General features: G+C 47.5%; 1 protein-coding gene across 4 annotated transcripts in view; it reads left to right on the top strand.

Moving 5' to 3' along the window:
- Nucleotides 1-9,808, top strand: part of INPP5E (inositol polyphosphate-5-phosphatase E) — a 57,306-nt gene extending 47,498 nt beyond the window's left edge. For 2 of the 4 annotated variants that reach the window (XM_054997539.1, XM_054997540.1), the window contains exons 10-11: nt 1,442-1,578; nt 8,799-9,808. In XM_054997539.1, coding sequence (XP_054853514.1) covers nt 1,442-1,578; nt 8,799-8,925 — 264 coding nt within the window. In that variant the 3' untranslated portion in view covers nt 8,926-9,808. The remainder of the gene's footprint in view (nt 1-1,441; nt 1,579-8,798) is intronic. The other 2 variants (XM_054997541.1, XM_054997542.1) reach the window with 2 other exon arrangements.
- The last annotated feature ends 11,900 nt before the right edge of the window (nt 9,809-21,708 follow it).

A 21,708-nucleotide genomic window follows, 5' to 3' on the forward strand; every position in this document is an offset into this window, starting at 1 on the left:
GCAAAAATTCAATACAGAATTGAAGAAATGCTGAAACAGTGCATAGTAATTCTAAACCTGACATTAAACAACCACAGAACTACCCAGTAGGATCCTACTTAAAGCAACAGATAGGGCATAAGGTAGAAAATAGTACACAACCGTGAAATCTGTGTTCCCCATCTCTTTAGTGAAGCTCCTCTTTGAGAACACCTTTTTACTCCTATCTGAGTAAAAAGCCCTCTTGAAAAATTCAGTTTTACATTGTTTGCGGAAAGCCAGGACAGTGGGGGCTCTCCTGATCTCTTCAGGCAAGCCGTTACATAGGGTTGCAGCCACCGCAAAGAATGCATGTGTACAAGCAGCTGTTGATTTTGCCCATGTGCAGGGTGGCACTTGCAAGAGGCCCTGTTCATACGAGCGAAGCTGCTGTGGAAGAACATAAGAGAGAGAAGCAGTCGCATAACTGTGCTGGATCAAGGCCATGAAGAGTTTTGCATGTGATACCCAATACCTTGAATTGAGCCCGGTAACTGATGGGTAGCTGATGGAAGGACTGCAAAATGGGAGTAATGTTCATGCTCCACCCAGCTCTTGATAGTAACCCAGCTGTGGCTTTTTATAGCAGCTGGAGTCTCCAAGATGACTTTAAGGGGAGACCTGTGTAGACTGCATTGCAGTAATCTGATCTCAATATTAACGTGCCATGGATCTAGGTGGCCAGATCAGCCATGTCAAGGTCGGGGGCCATCTCCTGGACTAGACTGAGTTTGTAGAAGACTTTTTTGCAGCTGCACTAATTTGATTTCCTAGCTGCAGTGCTGGGCCCAGTATAACCCCTAGGCTCTTGACTAAGTCTGAAAAGGTTGGCTGAACCGCATCAAAAGTGAGCACCGTGTCCTCAGTGTCTCTTCCTTCCCAACTAGCATCACTTCCATCTTGTCTGGGTTCAGTTTCAATTTGTTCACTTTTGGCCAATAAAGCACAGCTGTCAGGCCTCTACTGAGGGCCTCTACTAATCTCACATTATGTAATCCGCCTTGAGTCTCACTGAAAAAAGAGGACTCTAAATGACATAAATAAATAAATTGCTGTCTCTGCACTGTGAAGGTGCTGTTGCAGACTGGCTAAGAGTTTGCACCACTCAGTGGCTTGTTGGCCCGCTTGAAGCTTGATGTATCTCCTTTTTTAAAAAACCACACACACAAGCTTTAAAAGAGAGTGCACATAACTATTACCTACCTACGTGGGCTCAGACAGCAGGATGAAAAGAGTGGACAACTTTCCCCAGTCCAGTCCTGTCTTCTCAATGACATGAATAATGTCGATGGGAGGAGTAACCCATCTAGGTATGCACGTGATCCTCCCAGGGGCAAGAAAAGACCTTCTTCCAGCGTTAATTTCTGCAGTGTCTGCTGGCCATTTCTTCCCATTTCTCACTCGCCTTTCCCCCTTTTCTCAGGATCGAGTGATATTCCGATGCCGTAATAACGGTGACATTCAAGCTGTGAAATACTCTTCCTGCCTTGGGATGAAAACATCAGACCACCGACCTGTTTATGGGTTATTTCGTGTTAAAGTGAGGCCCGGAAGGGACAAGTTAGTACCACATTTAAGGGTGCACTAATAGCTAACATCTGGGATCTTGGACTCTTCTTATCCAGCCAACACAACCCAGGTGTAAGGCATCCTCTATGCATCATGATCCAAGAACCATTTTCCTGGGGAAAGCTGCTGAGAAAAGTGCAGCCTCAGTCCTGGAAACAGCTGCTGCTGACACTCAGTTGGAAGAAGATAAAGGGAATAAGTCATTGCCTACCCCAGAACATGTCCCTTTCCTACTTTCCCCACTGCACCGGGAATCCCAGAGGGGAATAATATTGGGGGATAGAATTTTAGCTTGGAGATATACCTCACCTGAGCCTTGGGTTAGTATCTGAGGTATAAAGTAACTTGACAGAGGCAAGATGATTTTTCTTTAAAAAGAGAGAATAAGAATGAAGTTTATTTGCAATAAAATAAGCTGATGAAAATATTAACAGTTAACATGAAGATAAGGCATTTCCTTTTCAAAACTATTCATGCTAAGCTAGGACTTCATAGTGTGACTTAAATGTGATTTTGGTGTTCGGGAAGGCAAGAATAGAGAACTGGGAACTTTCTTGTCTTGATCCAGCAAAGTAGATCTATGTGCAGAAATGGGCTTCTGTATCATAGAATCACAGAGTTGGAAGGGGCCATACAGACCTTCTAGTCCAACCTTCTGCCCAATGCAGGATAAGCCTAAAGCATCCCTGACAAATATCCAGCCTGTTCTTGAAAACTGCCAGTGAAGGGGAGCTCACCACCTCCCTAGGCAGCTGATTCCACCTTTGAACTACTCTGACCATGAAAAAGTTTTTCTTAATATCCAGCCGATACCTTTCTTCATGTAATTTAAGCCTGTTGCTTTGAGTCCTATCCTCTGCTGCCAACTGGAACAGTTCCTTGCCCTCCTCCAAATATTTCAAATATTTAAAGAGAGCAATCATGTCCCCCCCCCCTTAATCTCCTCCAAACTAAACATTCTTAAGGCCCCCTCGCCTTTCCTCATAGGGCTGTCTCCAGACCCCTGATCATCCTCGTCACTCTCTTCTGTACCCTCTCGATTTTGGCCACATCCTTTTTGTAGTGAGGCCTCCAGAACTGCACACAGTACTCCAGGTGCAGCCTGACCAAGGCAGTATAGAGAGGGACTATAACCTCCTGCGATTTCGATGCAATGACCCTTTTGATACAACCCAAAACTGAGTTTGCCTTTTTTGCCACCGCATCACACTGACTGCTCATATCTAATTTACAGTCCACTCTTACTCCAAGATGTGTTTTGCATATACTACCACCCAGAAGTGTATCCCCCATCCTGTATTTGTGCTTCACATTTTTGTGACCCAGATGTAATACTGTTCACTTACCTATGTTGAATTGCATCCTGTTCACAACCGCCCACTTCTCCAGAACCGCCCACTTCTGTCAAAGTCAACCAGCCTCCCAAGTGCCCTATCATGTCTTCTACCATCTCTAGATGGGCTCAGGTTCTTCAGGGAGAAAACAGAAGCAAAAAAGTCATTATACCTGTCTGCTTTTTCTCTGTCCTCCATCACAATGCATAGATACATTGTGATGCCTAGTTGCCCACTCACTGGAAAGAAGCATTTTTTGAGGTAGAGCAAGTAGGTAGCTAAGTTGTGGATAAACAGAAACAGCTCCAGCAGCGTCTTTCCAGAGTAGGTTAATGGAAATGAATCACAGAATCCTAGAGTTGTAAGGGGCCCTGTAGACTATCTAACACTCTGCCCAACGTCGGATGCCGCTTCCCGGAACTCAGCACAATGCATTATGACAAAACAAATGTTAACAAGCTTGGAAAATCACACTATTATGAGAATGGGTTTTTTCCTTTTTGTATCTTCCACAAAAAGTGAAATCTTCCATTCCCTTTCCAAAACATTTCATTTCTTTGGAATCATAGTTTAAAATATGCAAGAAGGAGGGGGCCTCTAAAAATCCAAAACCCATCTCACAAATCTAAATTCTAACAGATTCTCTCTGCCAGTATAGAAAAAAAAATCCAAAATTCTTTCTCAAAATTCCAGAGTCTGAAATTCCTAATCTAATGAAAATTGAATTTTCAAATTTTCAGGGAATGTTTTGCTTTACTGGAACAATTCAAAATTAGATACTCAACTTTAGCTGCACTAGATTTATACTTAGTTTAAAATGGCCTTTTTTTGTTGCCTGCCAACTCTACCTTACCGATGGCTAAGTCGTCGTGACATTGTGAAATGCTCATAAATATTCCAATGTCCCAGACAAACAATATTCATAAAAACTTCCTTAACACCCATACGTCCACTGCAATTTCAGTGATGTTAATCAGCTGAGGATGGGGAGAACCATTTGAGTTGCAGCTATTAAGACATAATAACACCTATATGCTGATGAATATATTGATAAAAGCCTTCTGTGACTTGGACACAGTGCACAGTGATCCATTCCTAGCATAAAACTGGAATAACCATAACTGTTATTTTAACTAATACAAATAACCGTAACTGATATATTTAACTAACACAGAACCAAACTGCATTCAAAAGTTGTGGGAACCATAACAATGTCAACTTCAGTCAATAAAAGAATGAAAGCAACACACACACAGCCCCACCCACCCCCATGAAAAGAAAGCAGAATGAACTCAAAGCAGCACACATACACACGCAGCCCTACCCACCCACTCCCACAATGAAAATAAAACATAATGAACTCAAAGCAACACACACATACATAGAAGCCCCTGAATGAAATAAAAGATGAACTCAAAGCAGCTTAGCCTCCTTTGGAGAGGCGGTCCCAGCAGCTTTGCTTGCATTCTCTCTCTCTGTCTCTCTCTCTCACACACACACACACACACACACACGGAAAAAAGCAGAGTTAACTCAAAGCAGCTAAACCGCCTCTGCAGAGCTTGTGCCTGGCCCCATCTCTCTCTCTCTCTCTCTCTCTCTCTCGCTCACACACACACACACACACACTGTCAGTCCCTGGTAGTTAGGTACCTCAAGCTCTCCACAGTTAACACACAGGTGTTCCAGCTGAAGCAACTTTATTGAGATCCATACAGTTCAGGGTGTTCACACAAAGGTGGCAATTGGCAGAAGTGACAATTCAAACAAAGGGCATTATTAATTATAGGGAAACTTCTTGCCCTTTGGAGCCGTTGACATTCTGGCACGAAACCCCAAAGAAGTTACATAGGAACTGATTAGTTTAGACTAAATGAAATACAAAGTGAAAATATCCCAGTCTCTGGGAAAAGATATAACATTCGCTGCTATCAGCTCGCCTTCAAGGACACTTGCTGGAAATGTGAAAGTACATATTTTCAACAGATAACGGAGAGGCCTCACTGGCTCTCCTGCCTTTCATGTTAGTAGTTTACACGCTCTCAGATGCTATGACAGAATACAACTGTAGTAAAACAGTAATGATAAGCACAAAATGCAGAATACAATAATGGTAGGTATGCTGGCATACATCACACACACAGAGAGAGAAATGGAAAAAAAAGCAGAATGAACTCAAAGCAGCTAAGCCTCTGCAGAGCTCATGGTGGGCCCCAGCCCGAGCAGCGTCTGCTTGTGCTCTCTCTCTCTCTCACTCAAGAAAGCAGAACAAACTCAAAGCAGCTACGCCTCCTCTGCAGAACCGGCCCCAGCAGCTCTGCTTGCTTTCTCTTGTTTTCTCACTTTCTCTCACACACTCACACAGAGGAATGAAAAAAAGCAGAATGAAATCAAAGCAGCTTACTGTCCTCTGCAGAGCCCGTGCCAGGCCTGAGCAGTGTCTGCTTGCTCTCCCTCTCGCTCTCTTTCTCTCAAGAAAGCAGAATAAACTCAAAGCAGCTAAGACTCCTCTGCAGAGCTGGCCCCAGTAGCTTTGCTTGCTTGCTTGCTTGCTTGCTTGCTTGCTCTCTCTCTCACACACACACACACACGAATGAAAAAAAAGCAGAATAAACTCAAAGCAGCTAAGCCTCCTCTTGCAGAGCCAGCCCCAGCAGCTCTGCTTGCTTGCTTTCTCTCTCTCTCTCTCTCTCCCCGTCACTCACAAATGAAAAAAAAGCAGAATGAACTCTAAGCAGCTAAACCTCCTCTGCAGAGTTTGTGCTGGGCCCCAGCTCTCTCTCACTCTCTCTCTCTCACACACACTCACAGAGGAATGGGGAAAAAGCAGAATGGACTCAAAGCAGCCTATCCTCCTCTGCAGAGCCCGTGCTGCGCCCAAGCAGTGTCTGCTTGCTCCCGCTCTCTCACTCAAGAAAGCAGAATGAACTCAAAGCAGCTTAACCTCCTCTGCAGAGCCCACAGGGCCGAAGGAGGAAGGAATCAGGTGGGCATATTCTAGAGCTTCTGGGACAGCATTCCAGAGCGTTCCCCCTCAAAAAAAGCCCTGAGCATAATGGCCCAAGGTGTGTGTGCATGTGCGCACACATGCGCGCACCACTCGCAGCAAAGCCTTCCCACCCCCAGTGTCAGGAGCAGGAGTTTTGCCAGCCTGTGCTTTTGGCTGGGGGCAAGGCTGATAGCAAGGGTCTCTGGATTGCCCTATGCAAACCCAACTGGGGTCGGGCAAGGCAATGAAGGGGTTAAGAGTTGAACAGAGCCTAGCGATGACAGAAGTAGAGATGGATATCGCCAGCATAAAAAAAGGGAAGGGGCAGAGCGAGAAAGGCAAGCTCGCTGGCAAAGGCACAGAGAAGGGATGAAGGAGGATTAGAGGAGCAGTGACCTTGGGGATTAACCAGACCTAGTCAGGTTTGGGGGAACCAACTCACAGTATAGGCGCAGCTCTGCCCCCTAAGGTTTCAAAAGGGGTAGGGTGGGTGGCTAAAGGGAACTGTTTGGAGTTGGTTCATAGCAGTAAAGGGAGCTGTTGAGTTCAGGTGAGTCTCTGCCTGTGGTGGAAGATAGTAATTCAATTAGCTTCCTGGGCAGTGTGGGGAAAAAAGATAGGCTCAAAGGCAACTCAGCAACTCAGTTTTTATTGGGAAAACTAGTTATGGTAGGAGGGAGAGGTGAGCCACCCCCTTCAATAGCACTGCACATAAGAACATAAGCCATGTTGGATCAGGCCAAATGGCCCATCCAGTCCAACACTCTTGTGTCACACAGTGGCCAAAAAACCAGGTGTCCTCAAGAGGTCTGCCAGTGGGGGACACTAGAAGCCCTCCCACTGATTGCCCCCCCAAACACCAAAAATACAGAGCATCACTGCCCTTGTTTAACATCTATATGCGCCCCCTTGCCCCAGTTAGTGCGGAGTTTCAGACTTGGATGTCACCAGTATGCTGATGGACGGCTGGCCTGGCTTGGCCCTGGATGTCCTGGAGCATGCTTTTGAAGCCATGACTGGATGGTTGAAACAAAGTCGGCTGAAACTAAACCCTATGAAGGTGGAGATCCTGTACTTGAGTCGTGGGTGTGTGGATTCGGGGCTCTGGCTCCCAGCCCTCGATGGGGCATTGCTTATGCCAGTTCTGAAGGTCAGGAGCCTGGGGGTGATCCTAGATGCCTCCTTGAAAATGGAGGCTCAGGTCACAGCAGTTACCATGTCTGCTTTTTCCAGCTTTGACAGACCAGACAGCTTGCCCCTTATCTTTCTGCCCGTGACTTAACAACAGTGATCCAGGCAATGGTCACCTCTAGGCTAGACTACTGTAATGCGCTCTACGTGGGGCTTCCCTTGAGTCTGATACGGCAGTTGCAGCTGGTTCAAAATGCAGTGGTGTGTGTCACCACCGGGGTGCCTAGTAGTGCACATATAACACCGGTATTGCGCCAGCTGCATTGGCTGCCAGTGGAGTACCAAATCAGATTCAAGGTTTTGGTACATACCTATAAAGCCCTATGCAGACAGGGACTGCCTCTCCCTATATGTGCCCCAGAAGATGCTTCGATCAGGTGACAAACAACTGCTGGCCCCAGGGAGGCCCGCTTAGCCTCAACCAGGGCCAGGGCCTTTTCAGTCCTGGCTCCAGCCTGGTGGAACGCTCTGTCCAATGAGACTAGGGCCTGGCAGGATTTGTTATCCTTCCGCCAGGCCTGTAAGACAGCTGTTCTGCCAGGCATATGGTGGAGGCTGAGCTGGGCCCCTACCAGCCAAATAGAGGTGAATGTCCTCCCTGCTAGAGGCATCCACCATTGACCTTTTAACCAACTACACAAGGAATCTTAATATGGTGGGTTGGGGGCAGTCTGAAATCGATAAACTGATTACTCCTGCGCTGCCTTCCTTGTACTTTTGAATACTTTTATTGTACTGTTTTTATATTGATGGTTGTTGTGGATTTTCCGGGCTGTATTGGTCTTGGCATTGTAGTTCCTGACGTTTCGCCAGCAGCTGTGACTGGCATCTTCAGAGGTGTAGCACCGAAAGACAGGGATCTCTCAGTGTCAAACTGAGAGACACTGTCAATGTTTGACACGGAGAGATCCCTGTCTTTTGGTGCTACACCTCTGAAGATGCCAGTCACAGCTGCTGGCGAAATGTCAGGAACTACAATGCCAGGACCACGGCAATACAGCCCGGAAAATCCACAACAACCATCGTTCTCCGGCCGTGAAAGCCTTCGACAATATATCTTTTTATATTGTTTAATTTTAAAATTTTAAATCATTATTATTAATGTGCTGTTTTATAGAATGTAATCCGCCCTGAGCCTGCCAGTTTGGAGAGGGCGGAATAGAAATTGAAGGTAAATAAATAAATAAAATAGAGAGTTCCATCTATACCTTGTGGCTAATAGCCACTGGTGGACCTCTGCTCCATATGTTTATCCAATCCCCTCTTGAAGCTGTCTATGCTTGAAGCTGCCACCGTCTCCTGTGGCAGTGAATTCCATGTGTTAATCATGCTTTGGGTGAAGAAGTGCTTCCTTTTATCCCTTCTATCTGCAGAAGAGCCAGAAGGTGGAGAAGAGCCCCCCATCCCCACCTCTGCCACATCTAATAATAAGTGAAATTAACTAACTTTAGGTTCAGGACAGATAAAGAGTGATTCATACAACACATGATTAACTTGCAAAATTCACTGTTACAAAATGTGGCAATGGCTTTAAAGGTAGTGACACAGCAAAATGCAGCCTTCACATTCCAAAGCACTGCCTTGACTTCTCTTGATAATCTAGTTTAACTAGATAGTGTAAGTGTTCCTTCAGTTTCTTTTTGTGTTTTGGCTGCAACTGAGTGGCATTAATTTAACTGCATCCCTGTATTTTACAGCATTCCACTTGCTGCTGGCCAGTTTGACCGAGAGCTGTATTTAATTGGCATCAAGCGACGGATCACAAGAGAACTTCAGAAAAAGCAGGCTGACCAGAAAGGCAGCACCGTCTGTTCCGTTTCCTGATCTTAAAATGCCACCCAAAGGAAGTTTGAGGCAGCCTTCAGCCAACTCTATGCTGAAAAGTCCTGGAGTTGAGCCTTAGCGACTTGTTGGAGGCTTATGCAGTTGGGTCTTCAAGCTCTCCTTGGGTGTGTGCTGCAGTGATGGGGAGAAATGAGCGAATGTCCTTTGGTCAAGTGCACCTGCCGTTTCAAATAGGTTTGATGCACTGGCAGATCTGTCAAAGGAGGGCATTTTTATCCACTGCATGAGATGCTGTTCTGGCTCATTTCTGCGTTTTTTGAAAAGTTGTGCCTGAAATGAAGGACCTAACCAACACACCTAGATCTGGGAAGGCCACAACTTTTGTCAGGTGCCTCTTGGTGTGGTGGTTTTATTCTTCCTCCGGCATTTGCAGCCAGGTAGCAGAATAAGAAGGAAAAGTGAAAAGGATGCTAATTTAGGTATCCAGAGCACCCAATTTTCTGTATTTTAGAAATAAAGGTACACTGGAGTAGAAGCCCTGGTGAGATATCCCAAAGAGAAATGAGCTGTTGCTATTCAACCTGCTCTGGAGTCCTAAGCGCCTCTCAGGCACCTCCCTTGATCGTGGTTTAGCACAAGCCAAGGGCACCGGGCTAGGTTGACTTCCCCTGGGACAATCCATATTAGCAACTTTTTGAAAGATTCTGCTGGTTAGCTGAAGAGGTACAGTGCAAGCCGGCTTAAAGTGGAGGACCTGAAGACGCCTCTTTCTGGCTTGCTCGTGCCTTTCAAGTGCTTGCCAGGGGATCCAAGGAATGTTCACATTGATTGGGATGTGCCTTTGTCCCATTCAACCACTTGTTGCTCTGGAACTTGTTTGTGTCCAAAAAATTTTTTAACAAATAAAGGAGCTCGACATTAAGTTTGTTTCCAGTTTTTCTTTCTTTCCTTTGTACAGTTGAGCCCAATAAGTGGGTGTGTTTCAACCACTCGTAGCCCACACGAGGTTCCCATCCAGGATGTGGATGATGTAGTCAGAGTAGTTTGACACCATTTCATCTGGCCATTTAGCGTAGGAGCTTATTTTCAGAAAACAAAATGCTAGTTTTTAGTATGCTGATTTCTACATATTGCAGCAGATTCTGCATTCATACATAATGCTGATGCCTGGTATTGGTTCTGTAATGCCCTAAGGAACTGGGGGAGGGTTTGAAGTTTGGCTGAATGGCTTGAATCTCCCAGTATGGCACAGCAGGCCTAGAGGTGCAGTCTTAGAAAAGAAGAGTCAGGCACAGGAAAAGGAAAAAGAATCTTGACAGCCCCTCTCCGAAGTAGGAGCGAATTGTCTGGAAATTCACCACCACATATTTAGTTACAAGCTTTGAACTCCTGATAGAAAGCCACAGTTAAGCACTCATCTACTCTCTTTACTGAAAGAATGTTACACACTAGTATTCGCTGCAAGAGGAGGCATTAGGGATAGCAATGGTGGCAGGGGGGGCTGTGCACTGACATGTATAATTGACCTCCAGAATGCCCCAGCTTTGATCTTTGGTCTTCCCAGTTGGAAAGGATTGCAGGGGACGATGCTGGCACACACCTGAGGCTGTACCCTTGGGGATCAGTTGTAGCGTAAACTGTATACTGCCCCTCGGTCACATAGAATAGCCACATTAATGGAAGCAGAGCAACAAACAAATCAGAAAAAAAATTTAGAGTGTGAAGGGCAGGCATCTTTTAAGGGAGACAAGAATTTGGGAATTATTTCCATTTTAATTGTAAATGTTTTTAATCTGTTGTAAGCTGCCTTTAACTTTATGGGAAAGTGGGGTATAAATGTTTTAATAAATAATAGGTAATGGCTAACATTTTTGCTTTGTGTATGTTGCAAAGAAGTAACATGCCATACATTAGATGCTAAAAAGGGGGCAGAAACTCATTGGCATTGCGAACAAGTTTGGTGAAGTGGTTAAGAGTGGCAGGATTCTAATCTGGAGGGCTGGGTTTGATTCTGCACTCCTCTGCCTGAAGCCAGCTGGGTGACCTTGGATCATTCACAGGTCTTCAGAGCTCTCTCAGTCCCACCCACCTCACAGGGTGATTCTGGGACAATAATAACAACACACTTTCTAAACTGTTCTCAGTAGGCATTAAGTTCTCCTGAAGGGCAGTATATAAAGCGAATGTTGTTATAATTATTCCCTCTTCAGTGGTGCATTTATATTCAGCATCAGCACTCCTTGCGCATGCATTTATTACAGGACTTGGCTTCTAATACTCCCAGATGCTGAGATGAGTTTATTAAACACTCCCCTAAACCCCATCCACCCCCAATCTCCACGCCTAAAATCTCCAGTATTTCTCTATCAGGAATTGACAACCCTACCAGGAGGGTCAGCACTATTCCCTCTGTTCTCTTTTTGCCACCGCTGAGAGAGTATCTCCACTGTTTTTCTCCACTTTTTCCTCACCTCATCTTTGAGGCTGAGGAGACTTGCTTCTCTTAAAAGTTTTTAATCATCAATATATGTTCTAGTGAAGAATAAAACTACATTTAAAGAATAAGTTTCTGTCTCCCTTCGCTGTTATGGTTCAAGAAGGGCTTCCTCAAGATGCTGGAAAACACCAGCCTAAATAAAGGCACCTGCCCCCTCCCTGGCCTCTTGAGTACCAAGGGCCAAGTCCAGAGCTGTGGCTCCTCAGAGCCTCCCCAGAACGGCTCTTTGCCAAGGCTGTGGCTTCATGCCAGCCTGATTGCCACGCTGGCATCCTCGAGTATCAAGGTCTGAGAGGTATGGCCCCTCAGAGCCTCCCCACAATGGCTCTTCCCTCAAGGCACAACAGCCTGAATAAAGGCACCTGCCCCCTCGCTTCGAAGGGGAGAAGCCTGGAAATGCGGCCTGACAGAGCCCTCATGTCTGAGGCTCTTTCCAAAGGCTTTGCCTGCATGTCTGCCTGGATAAAGCCCCCCCACCCCGCTTTGGCTCTGAGGGAGGCACCTGGAGGTGTAGCTTAACAGAGGCCTGCAAGCCAAGGCGGAGTCTCCCCCCTGCCTCCGGCCTTTGGAAATGTGCCTGCCTGTCTCAAGGAATTCCTCCTCTCCCCCCCCCATGCTGCCCTTGGTTCCGAGATGCCGTCCCTGGAGGGAGGAGTTAACACAGCACTCACACAGTGACATCGCAGCCTGGAACCATCGGTCTGATGATTGGGGCTCCTCAGCGGCATCTGTTTTAACAGAGATGATACACCTGCACCTCTAAGCCCAGTGCTTTCTGAAGGCAGTTTTCCCCCCATTGGTTCCATGCATGCTGCCCTCCCTTTTCCTGCCAGGGACTGGTGCTGGCTCTCTCCACAGTTCTCAGTCTCACTGCTGTAAGACTCAGCAGTCATTTCGGACTGTGTAGAGGGTCTCTCTTAGTCAGCACAGAGTAACTTTATTTAGCAGAAACAAAAGAACGCAAGGCGTAGCACAGGCCTTCCTTAGCAGTCCTTCAACCAATTTACACAGACATGAGTAAAACCTGGACTGGAACTGGGACTAACATAAGGCATGAAACAGATTCCACAGTATTAGAAATGCCACTGCTAGGTGTTAGGGAATTTTTAGGCCTCATTTTATGGGATCTTGCTCTGAGCATACATTCTAGCTGCCAGCACACAAATCTGTGGACAAGTGATAAAGCCTTGCTCTAAGTGTCAAATTCCTTCTTCTGAGCTATCCTGCTTGTTCATTTTCGTTCTTCTGTGCCTCCACACATGGGGGGGGGGACTGCGCAGGCCAGCCGCCGGAGAATTCTTTATCGCTTCTATAGCTCCGAAGGGGCCGTTAGTCACACGCCTCAGTGACCGTTTTCCCGCCCAAACAGTCACATGCTCCTCCAGCGACCAACGGCCCCTTTTCCTCAGTTCTCTTCTTGCTGCCGCTTGGAGAGAACGTCTGCTTTGCAGCTCCGTGCTTTAGTGCTTTATTGCTTGATCTGGTGAATCTGGTTTTTTGACTTCGGACTTCGGATTTGACTATTCTTCGTCTTGCTGATTTGGATCTTGTTTTGGACTCGGTAAATATAACCTCGGACTGTTTGACTACTCTTTTTCCCGACCCTAATATGGCTTCCAAAGCTTTAGTCAAGCACTGTATTCAGTGCCACACAAAAATGGCCCAGACCGATGGCCATGAGTTGTGTTTATTTTGCCTGGGGGAGACCCACAACGTTACGGCGTGTAAGATATGCCAGAACTTTACCCACAAGGCCCGGCAGGAGCATCAGGCCCGCTTAAACTCCTCCTTGTGGAAAAGTGATGTCGGAGACTACTCCATTGCCCTCCCCCAAGGCCGGCCCTAGCCCCTCTGCTGAACGGCATTTGAGAGCAGGCTCAGCGGCGTCCATGAAGTCAGCGTCGATATCTCGGCCGACGAGTGCTGTGGCATCGAGAACGGCCTCTCCGGTGCAGGGGTCGGTGAGACCGCCCCATAGCGCTTCTTTGACTCGGTCGGATCCGAGGGCATCGGACTCGGAACCGAGGAGCGCAGATCCGAGGTCATGGGTGGATCCGACGGCTGGTGCGGCGCCGAGACCACAGCTCGCCGCCGGGAAGCCGACCCCGAGGAAAGTGTCGGATCCGAAGCCGAGTTCGAGCAAGAGGCCGACCACTGAAAGGGCTTTGGTTCCAAGGGCCTCTTCTGAGCCTCCTTCGAAAAAACCGAAGAAGGCCAAGCGTTGGCGCTCTCGGTCGCCACGTCAGGCGTCTGCTGAGGAGGTCGTGATGGTGGTCCCTCGCACACCTTCCCCGCACCTGGATTCGCCCGCTCCGGAAGAGGTACCGGATCCTGGGGCCTTCATTGTGATCCCTAGTGATCACTCCCCGGCTGCGGATCCGAGCCCATCAACCCACCATCGGAACCGACCGTCACCTGCTCCAGCTGCTCTCCGGTCCCCGGCGGCTTCCACCCAGAGCCGGCGCCGTTCTGAGGCGGGGAGCGTTGGTTCCATGCACTCCTTAGACTCGCGCCATCGCCAGGCCTCATACATACCTCCGGCCTACCACTGCCATTGGAAGGGGGCCCCTGCCGGGTTTGAGCTCTCGGAACCGATGCCTTCGACTTCAAGGCAGGGTTGGCTGCCTCCACCCTTCCAAGGAGAAGAGTCGGTACTTGGTACTTGGTTGCACTATATGTTTCCGCCATTCCCACTGATACCCAGGGTACTGTGCAAGATAGAGGAGGACAATTCGGATTGCATACTTGTGGCCCCGTTTTGGCCGAGGCAGGTATGGGTCCCCAAGCTCCTGCACCTGTCCAAAAGGACTTATGTGAGTCTGCCTCCCCGGCAGGATCTCCTGCAGAACGGGAGCCTGTTCCATCACGAACCCACAAAGCTACACCTGTCAGCCTGGCGGATCCAGCCCCGCCTGTAGTGTTTTCAGAGCAGGTGGACAGGGTCTTGTTGAACGCTAGGAAGCCGTCCACTAGACGGTCCTATGAGGCTAAGTGGAGTAGGTTTGAGGCTTGGGCACTTGCTAAAGGCGAGTCAGCCCTAAGTGCTGACAGCTCACTTACCCTCCCGGCAGACGTTATAGCCACTAGAAATGTTACCTTATAGGACAACAAGTCCAAAGTGCCAATAGCCCCCTGGGGCTCATATTTGATTATCTATGCCAGTTGAGGGAGCAGGGTTTAAGAGTTACCTCCCTCAAAATCCATCTTGCGGCTATTTCAGCCTTCCATGCTCAAGTAGACGGTGGCACAGTTTTTTCGCACTGTAAGTCCCGCCAGTGCCTGAAGGGGATGTTTAACCTCTACCCCCGTGTCACACCCGGTGCCTCAATGGTCACTATCCCTGGTGCTGTCGAGGCTGATGTTGCCTCCGTTTGAGCCGTTAGCCACATGCCCTTTGGACTTGTTGTCCTATAAGGTAACATTTCTAGTGGCTATAACGTCTGCCGGGAGGGTAAGTGAGCTGTCAGCACTTAGGGCTGACCCGCCTTTCATTCTGTTCCACAGCAATAGGGTGGTCCTGAGGCCATGCCTCAAATTCCTGCCTAAGGTGGTGTCTGCCTTTCACCTATCGCAGGAGATAACCGTTGTATTCCTGTATAGTGAGGCCTAGCATAGTCATGATACCCTGAAGCCATTTTTCTTTTAAGCACGAAAAGCACCAGAATATTTTACTTGACATTAAGCTATGCTCATTTGGGACAGATTCCAAAATGACATATTCTGAACAGGAGAGGACAAGTGGTGTTTGCTTTTGCTGTTTGCATTAGCCAGTGTACAGAAGCAAAAATCGATAGCAGGTCAGTATCTTGTCAGGCGGCCAGAATCTGACCATGCTCAGTGTCACAGAAACCTAGCAGAAAAGGGGGGGGGGGCTGACGGATAATAAACTCAGAGGCTTATTTTAAACGTCTAACTTTTTCTCTCTCTAACTTTTAAGATTCAAAGACGTTAAAAACACAGTAACTTTCACATCTACTCTTGTGTCTAAAGAAGGAAAACACTGTGCACACACTAGCAATCATGAGAACACAATTAAAGAGAGGAAAAGAGGAAAATCCACAATATGGGACTTTTGCAAAGCATTGTTTTTGATTGGCCATTGGGATATTGATAGGCTCTGCAGATTTTTAAAAACATTGCTTTGGCAGAAACTGTTTCCACAGCACAAGGATCTTCACTGTATGACTAAAGGTAAGCAGTAGCAGCCATTTTGTGTCTGGCTCTATCTCCTGCAGCACTCATTGTGTAGCAGCCATATTGTTGCTGCGCCCACTACACTGTGTCAGAACTCCAAATGTGCCTGCCGGCTCAAAAAGGTTGGGAAACCCTGCCCTAGGCTCTGAGTCAGCCAGGGTCAGCTGAACTCCATCAAAGATCAGCAGCATGATGTCCTTCATGATCTCTGCTTTTCCACCCAGCATCACTTCCATATTCTCTGGGTTCATTTTCAATATTTGCTTTAAGTCAGTTGACAACAGCAGTCAAGCAGCTACTCAGTACCTCTACTGCATCATCAATGGATTTGGATAACAAGCTATAGAGCTGGATGTCATCTGCATATTGAAGGAATCCAATTCCATAGTTGTGAATGAGTTCTTCTAAAGGCCTTACATAGAGATTGGGGATAGTATTGTGCCTTGTGGAACCCCCAAAAAGGGTCCAAAGCACCAGAATTGTCCTAGAAGGCCTAGAGTTGGTCAGCTATTTCTATCTCAACCACTTTGCCCAGAAAGGGTCAATTAGAGACTAGGCGATAATTGGCTACATGATTTTCTCCCTGGCAAGATGGCGAGTTCTCCCCTCCATGGTGTTAGAGGGGAGATATAAAAAGATCCCCATGAGGGAGAGACTCTGTGTCAGGTTCTGGCAGTTAGATCCCCATAGTACTCCACTGCACACACTCCAATGTATGAGTTAAAATTACTTTATTACAGGTCCATCAATATCAGCAAACACAGACAAGGGCATTGGCAGAAGTGATATGTAAAGGTATGGAGGAGTTAGTTATAGGGCAAGTTCCCACCTGTAGGATATGGACGGTTAGGATTCTGGTGCGAAAGAGCCAGGAAGGGGAGGGAATGGGTTTTGAGATAGGAGCAAAGGAGAATTGGAGGAGAGAAGCAAAAATGAAGTCTTTTCAGTTCCGAGGCGCAAGCCGGCTCTCAAGGACACATTCTCCAGAGGCTGCGAAAACGAAAGTAGGACACCACAGTAGGCACTTGTAACTCCCAGCTGAACAGGCCACTGATAGGCAACTTGCAACTCCCAGCTGAACAGGCCACTGATAGGCAACTTCCTACACTCTCAGAGGATCAGTACAGAGCACAGAATACAGAAAAATACTCATGGCAGATATGTAGAAAGACGTATATGACATACTGCCCCCCCCCCGATGGGCCCCACCTCATGAGGGGCCGTGTTTTTCAGGGTAGGCTTTATGAAATCTGCATAAAAGCTTAAGGGCTTTCACGTTGGAGTCTTTTACCCATTCTATATTACTTTTATCAAAGTGGACCCATTGAATCAAGTAAAAAAGTTCTTCACATTTTCGTTTAGAGTCCAGAATATCTTCATATTGTGGCTGTCTGTCCACCAGGAGAGCGGGGAGGGGGGAACTCCCTGGTTCAGGTGCCATTTGTCAGGAGGGGGAGCTTTCTTCAGGAGGCTGAAATGAAATACAGGGTGAACTTTTCTCAGGTTCTTTGGTAATTGTACCTCTACAGTCACCTCATTAATTACTCGCTTTACTGGAAAAGACCCCAAGAATTTCCAACCCAGTTTTTTACTTGGTTGCTCTCCCCTCAGATTCTTTAGTAGAAATATACACATAGTCTCCTACTTGCAAAGTCCATGGATTAGACCTCTTTTTGTCCACCTGTTTTTATAGTCCTCTTTTGCTTTATCCAGTTTCCTTTATCACTCTCCATTGGTTTGTTAGTTTGGACCACCATTCTGAAAAGTCCCCAGGTTTCATATTAGGGGGTTTCTTGACAAACGCCATTGCAGTGCTCTCATAGCCCTGAGCAATCATGAACAGGGAAGCCCCTGTTGAACTATGCACTGAATTATTGTAACAATATTCTGCAAAAACTAGGAAGTCTGTCCAGTTGTCCCGTTGGTAATTGATATAGCAATGTAAGAACTGCTCCAACACTTGATTAATCCTTTCAGTTTGGCCGTCAGTCTTGGGATGATGGGCGGAGCTAAGTCCCTGTTCAATCCCTGCTACTTTCATTAGCTCCCGCCAAAAGTTGGCAATGAGCTGTACTCCTCAGTCAGAAATTACTTTCTCCGGAAACGAGTGCAGCCTGACTACGTGCTGCATGAAGAGGGTGGCCAGTTTGGGGGCAGTTGGGATTTTGGAACATGGGATGAAATGAGTTTGCTTGGAAAATAAATCCACCACCACCAGAATGAGTTTTCCCGTTAGAAGAGGGAAGATTAGTAATAAAATCCATTGATATCGCTGCCCACCCTTGGGAGGGGGTTTCCATGGGTCATAGTAGTCCGGGTGGCTTTCCCCCTCTTTTCCCCCCCATAAAGCACACTTGGCAAGAAGATACATACTGAGAAATATCCCATCTCATATAGGGCCACCAAAACTGTCTCTGCACTAGGTGTAATGTTTTCACATACCCAAAATGTCCAGCTAGCTTAGAATCATGACAGTTCTTTAAGACTTCCCCCCTCAAGCTAGCTGGAATGTACATTTTACCATGTCTGTACCAACTTGTTTTCACTTTTCCAGTTAATTTTTGGCATTCCTCCCCCTTTTTCTGTCTCTCTTTTCACCTTTTCCTCCAACACCTTCTGGCCAGTATTAGATTTTGCGGACTTTGCCTGGCCCCAAGTAGTCACCATTCATCCCAACTGCACTGGTGAGAACATGGTGTCCACTCTTTCTCCCTTATGCTGTCATGTTGAGACGTGGGAAAGGGCATCTGCCAGAAAATTAGATTTCCCAGGAAGGTGCTTTAACACAAAATTGAAAAGGAGAACTCTGCCCAGTGCAACTGTTTGGCATTCAATCTGCATGGGGTCCGCAGCACTTCTAAATTCTTATGATCTGTCCATACTTCAAACGGCTGCTTAGCCCTTCTAACCAGTGCCTCTAGATATTTAGGGCTAATCTAACAGGCCTCTTTATCCCACACAGCCCAGTGGCATACAATCTCCGAGAATTTTTTTGAGACATAAGCACAGGGGTGTAATTTCCCTTCATCATCTTTCTGTAGTAGGACCCCCACCACCACCCCATGGCTACGTCGCTAGTGTCTACTTGCACAATGAACTTGTGATTTTCATTGGGGTGCTGCAGGGTGTGCTCAGACATAAATAAGGTTTTCAGGCGCTCAAATGCATCCTGACAGTTTTGTGTCCAGTTCAGCTTAACATTCGACTTTACCCCCTGCTGTCCCTTCCCCTTAGTTTTCAGCAAGTCCATCATAAATTTCCTTATAAAAGGTTGGTAAAAGTTAGCAAAGCCCAGAAATGATTGTAACTGTCTCCTTGTTTTGGGGGGTTCCCATCCCACTACCGCTTGTATCTTAGCGGGGTCCATCTTCAGCCCGTGTCCCGAGATTCTGTACCCCAGGAAGTCCAACTCCTCTTTGTGAAATTCACATTTGGACAGCTTTACCAGTAAATTGTTATCCATTAGGGCTTTCAATACCTGTTGCACCATTTTTACGTAGGACTTGTAATCTTGTGAATAAATCAACATGTCATCAAGGTAAACAACCACACCTTTATACAGGTACTTAAGCAAAACCTCGTTAATTAAATTCATAAAAACCCCAGGGGCCCCTTGTAATCCAAAAGGCATGACCCGGTATTCGAACTGTACCAACGGGGTGTTGAAGGCAGTTTTCCATTAATCCCCCTCTTTGATTCTTACTCGAAAGTAGACATCCCTTAACGCCAATTTAGGAAAGATCTTCCCTTGGGCAACCACAGTCAGAAGGTCCTTGATGAGGGGAAGGGGGTAGGCATTGGACATCGACACTGCATTGATCCCCTTATAATTGGTACACAGTCTCAACCCCCCCATCCTTTTTCTTTCAGAACAGTACAGGGTGGCATGCGGGGAAGTGGCGGAACAGATAAAGCCTCTAGCCAAGTTCCTGTCAATGAACTTCTGTAGCTCCTCCCATTCGATAGGGCTCATAGAGTACAGCTTCCCTTTGGGCAGTTTCTGCCCTGGGATGAGTTCAATGGCACAGTCTGTAGCCCTATGGGGGAGAAGTTCATCCACCTTCTTCTCATCAAACACTTGCTTCAAATCACGGTATTCTGGAGGGATCTGCCCTTGCTCCTCCTGACTTAATAACGCCCACCTCCGGGAGATGGGGTGCAGTCAGTCCCCATTCATTGTTCCACATATGGTCCGGTCCTGGCAGCTCCCTCCCACAAACCATAGTTTGCCCGTCTTCCACCTTACGTATGGGTCATGATCCCATAGCCATTGTATCCCCAGCATCATAGGAAATGTGGTGGTTTTGCTAACTACAAAGCTCCTGGCTTCCCAATGACTCCCCATTCCCATGGGGGTTAGTTCAGTCTTGTGGCTGGGGGGAGCCCCTTTCATTCGAGACCCATCCATTTGCTCGAAAATTAAAGGGTGGGCTAATTTATACATATTTAGCCCCAAGCCCATAACATGCAGGGGCAATCAAGTCTCGAGTGCACTCAGAGTCAGTCAGAGTGTGCACTCGAATGTGAGTCCCCCTCCAAGGATTAACTAGAGTCACTGTCATGTAAAGCAAAGCTCCTTTTGGTCTCACCTCGGTGGGTGCTGGTTCCTCAGCAACCTGCTGATGGGGCCTCCTCACGGCAGATTGGTGGCATTTCCCGCTGGCACTGGGGGTTTTCTTCCTCCTCAGAAAGATCTGCACTTGAGGGTTCCAGGTTTCCTCCCACATCCAGGCTGGTCGCGGCTTCACCCCGTCTCTTAGAGGGGTTACATGAGGTCTTATCCATTGATGCTCCAGCCTTCTGCACAGCCAAAGGTTTCTCTTGTGGTCCCCTCTTCACCCCAGGGCAGTCGGCAGCAAAGTGGCCAGTCCCCTGCATGGGAGACAAAGCTCGCTTGTCATCCCGACAGCCTTCTCCGTCTCCAGAGACCACATTTTCGGGAGCCTCTTCTCTCCTGGGGACCGCTCTGGGTGGGTTCTCCACACCCCCACTTGGTGTTGTATTTTCAGAAGTTTAACTACTTGCTCCCGGTTCTCCACCTCACACAAGAGTTGGATCCATCCCAGCAAATTTCTGGGGTCATCTTGTACCAGCACTTTGGCCACCAGGTTGGGGTTCAGGCTGGCCCAGAAGAACTCGATCTTGATCCCCTCTGTCCAGTCCCACACTTTGGGCGCATACTACCGGAACTCTGCTGCATAATCTCGCACGGCCCAGCAGCCTTGTCTTATTCGTTTCAGCTTGGTTTTAGCCCGCTCCTCTTCCAAAGGATCCTCAAACTGAGCCCGGAGAGCCCTTACAAACGCTTTGAAATAATTTAACTCCTGGGCTTCAGCTTCATACAGGGTGACATACCACTTGGCTGCTGGGCCACCCAGTCACGAGTACAAGTAGCTTACTCAGCTGTGTTCATTCGGGAAGGTGTGGCCCCACTCTTGGAAGAATTCCATCGCTTGTACTAGGAAGAACCCTAGTTCTTCGGGGTCTCCTTCAAAGCGGACATCTAATTTACACCATTCTACGGGCGGGGGAGCTCCTGGTGGGGCCCCCGGCCCTCCTGGATGCTGCAGCACAGTCAGAGGTGTCACAGATAGCGTGATGGGCGCTCCTTGGAGTGGTGGAATCACCGTTCGGTGCTCATGGGAGTGGGCAGGTGGCGCATTAGCTCCTGTAAGCCGCCCATCACTTGCTTCATGTTGGCCTTGAGGTTGCCCAACTCTCCCCAGACCATTTCCATCTCGAGGCGTACGTTCCACAGGTCCTCGGACGGATTTGAGTACTCGAGGTCCAATTCTTTGTCCGATTTGAGGGGGATTTCCTCCATCGCAGTGGCCTTTGGCCCTTCGACTCCCAAGGGGGAGCCTGTAAGGCTGCTCTCATCCATCTCCGCATGAGCCTGGTCAGGGCTAGTAAGTCACATTTCGTCATGAGTAACTCCTCACAGAGGGTCATTAACAAATCTTCCCCCCCTTTTTTTTTAGGTGAAAATGAAAGTACTACAGGATGCTAAAGAGAGAGGTGGAATGCAGCTGCCCAATCTAAGACTATATCATGAAGCAATTTGCCTGACTTGGATAAAAGAGTGGATGACGTTGAAGGATCGATGGTGAGGCCTCATTTGGAGTACTGTG

This window comes from Eublepharis macularius, chromosome 14 (assembly GCF_028583425.1).
Source record: "Eublepharis macularius isolate TG4126 chromosome 14, MPM_Emac_v1.0, whole genome shotgun sequence".
NCBI lineage: Eukaryota > Metazoa > Chordata > Lepidosauria > Squamata > Eublepharidae > Eublepharis > Eublepharis macularius.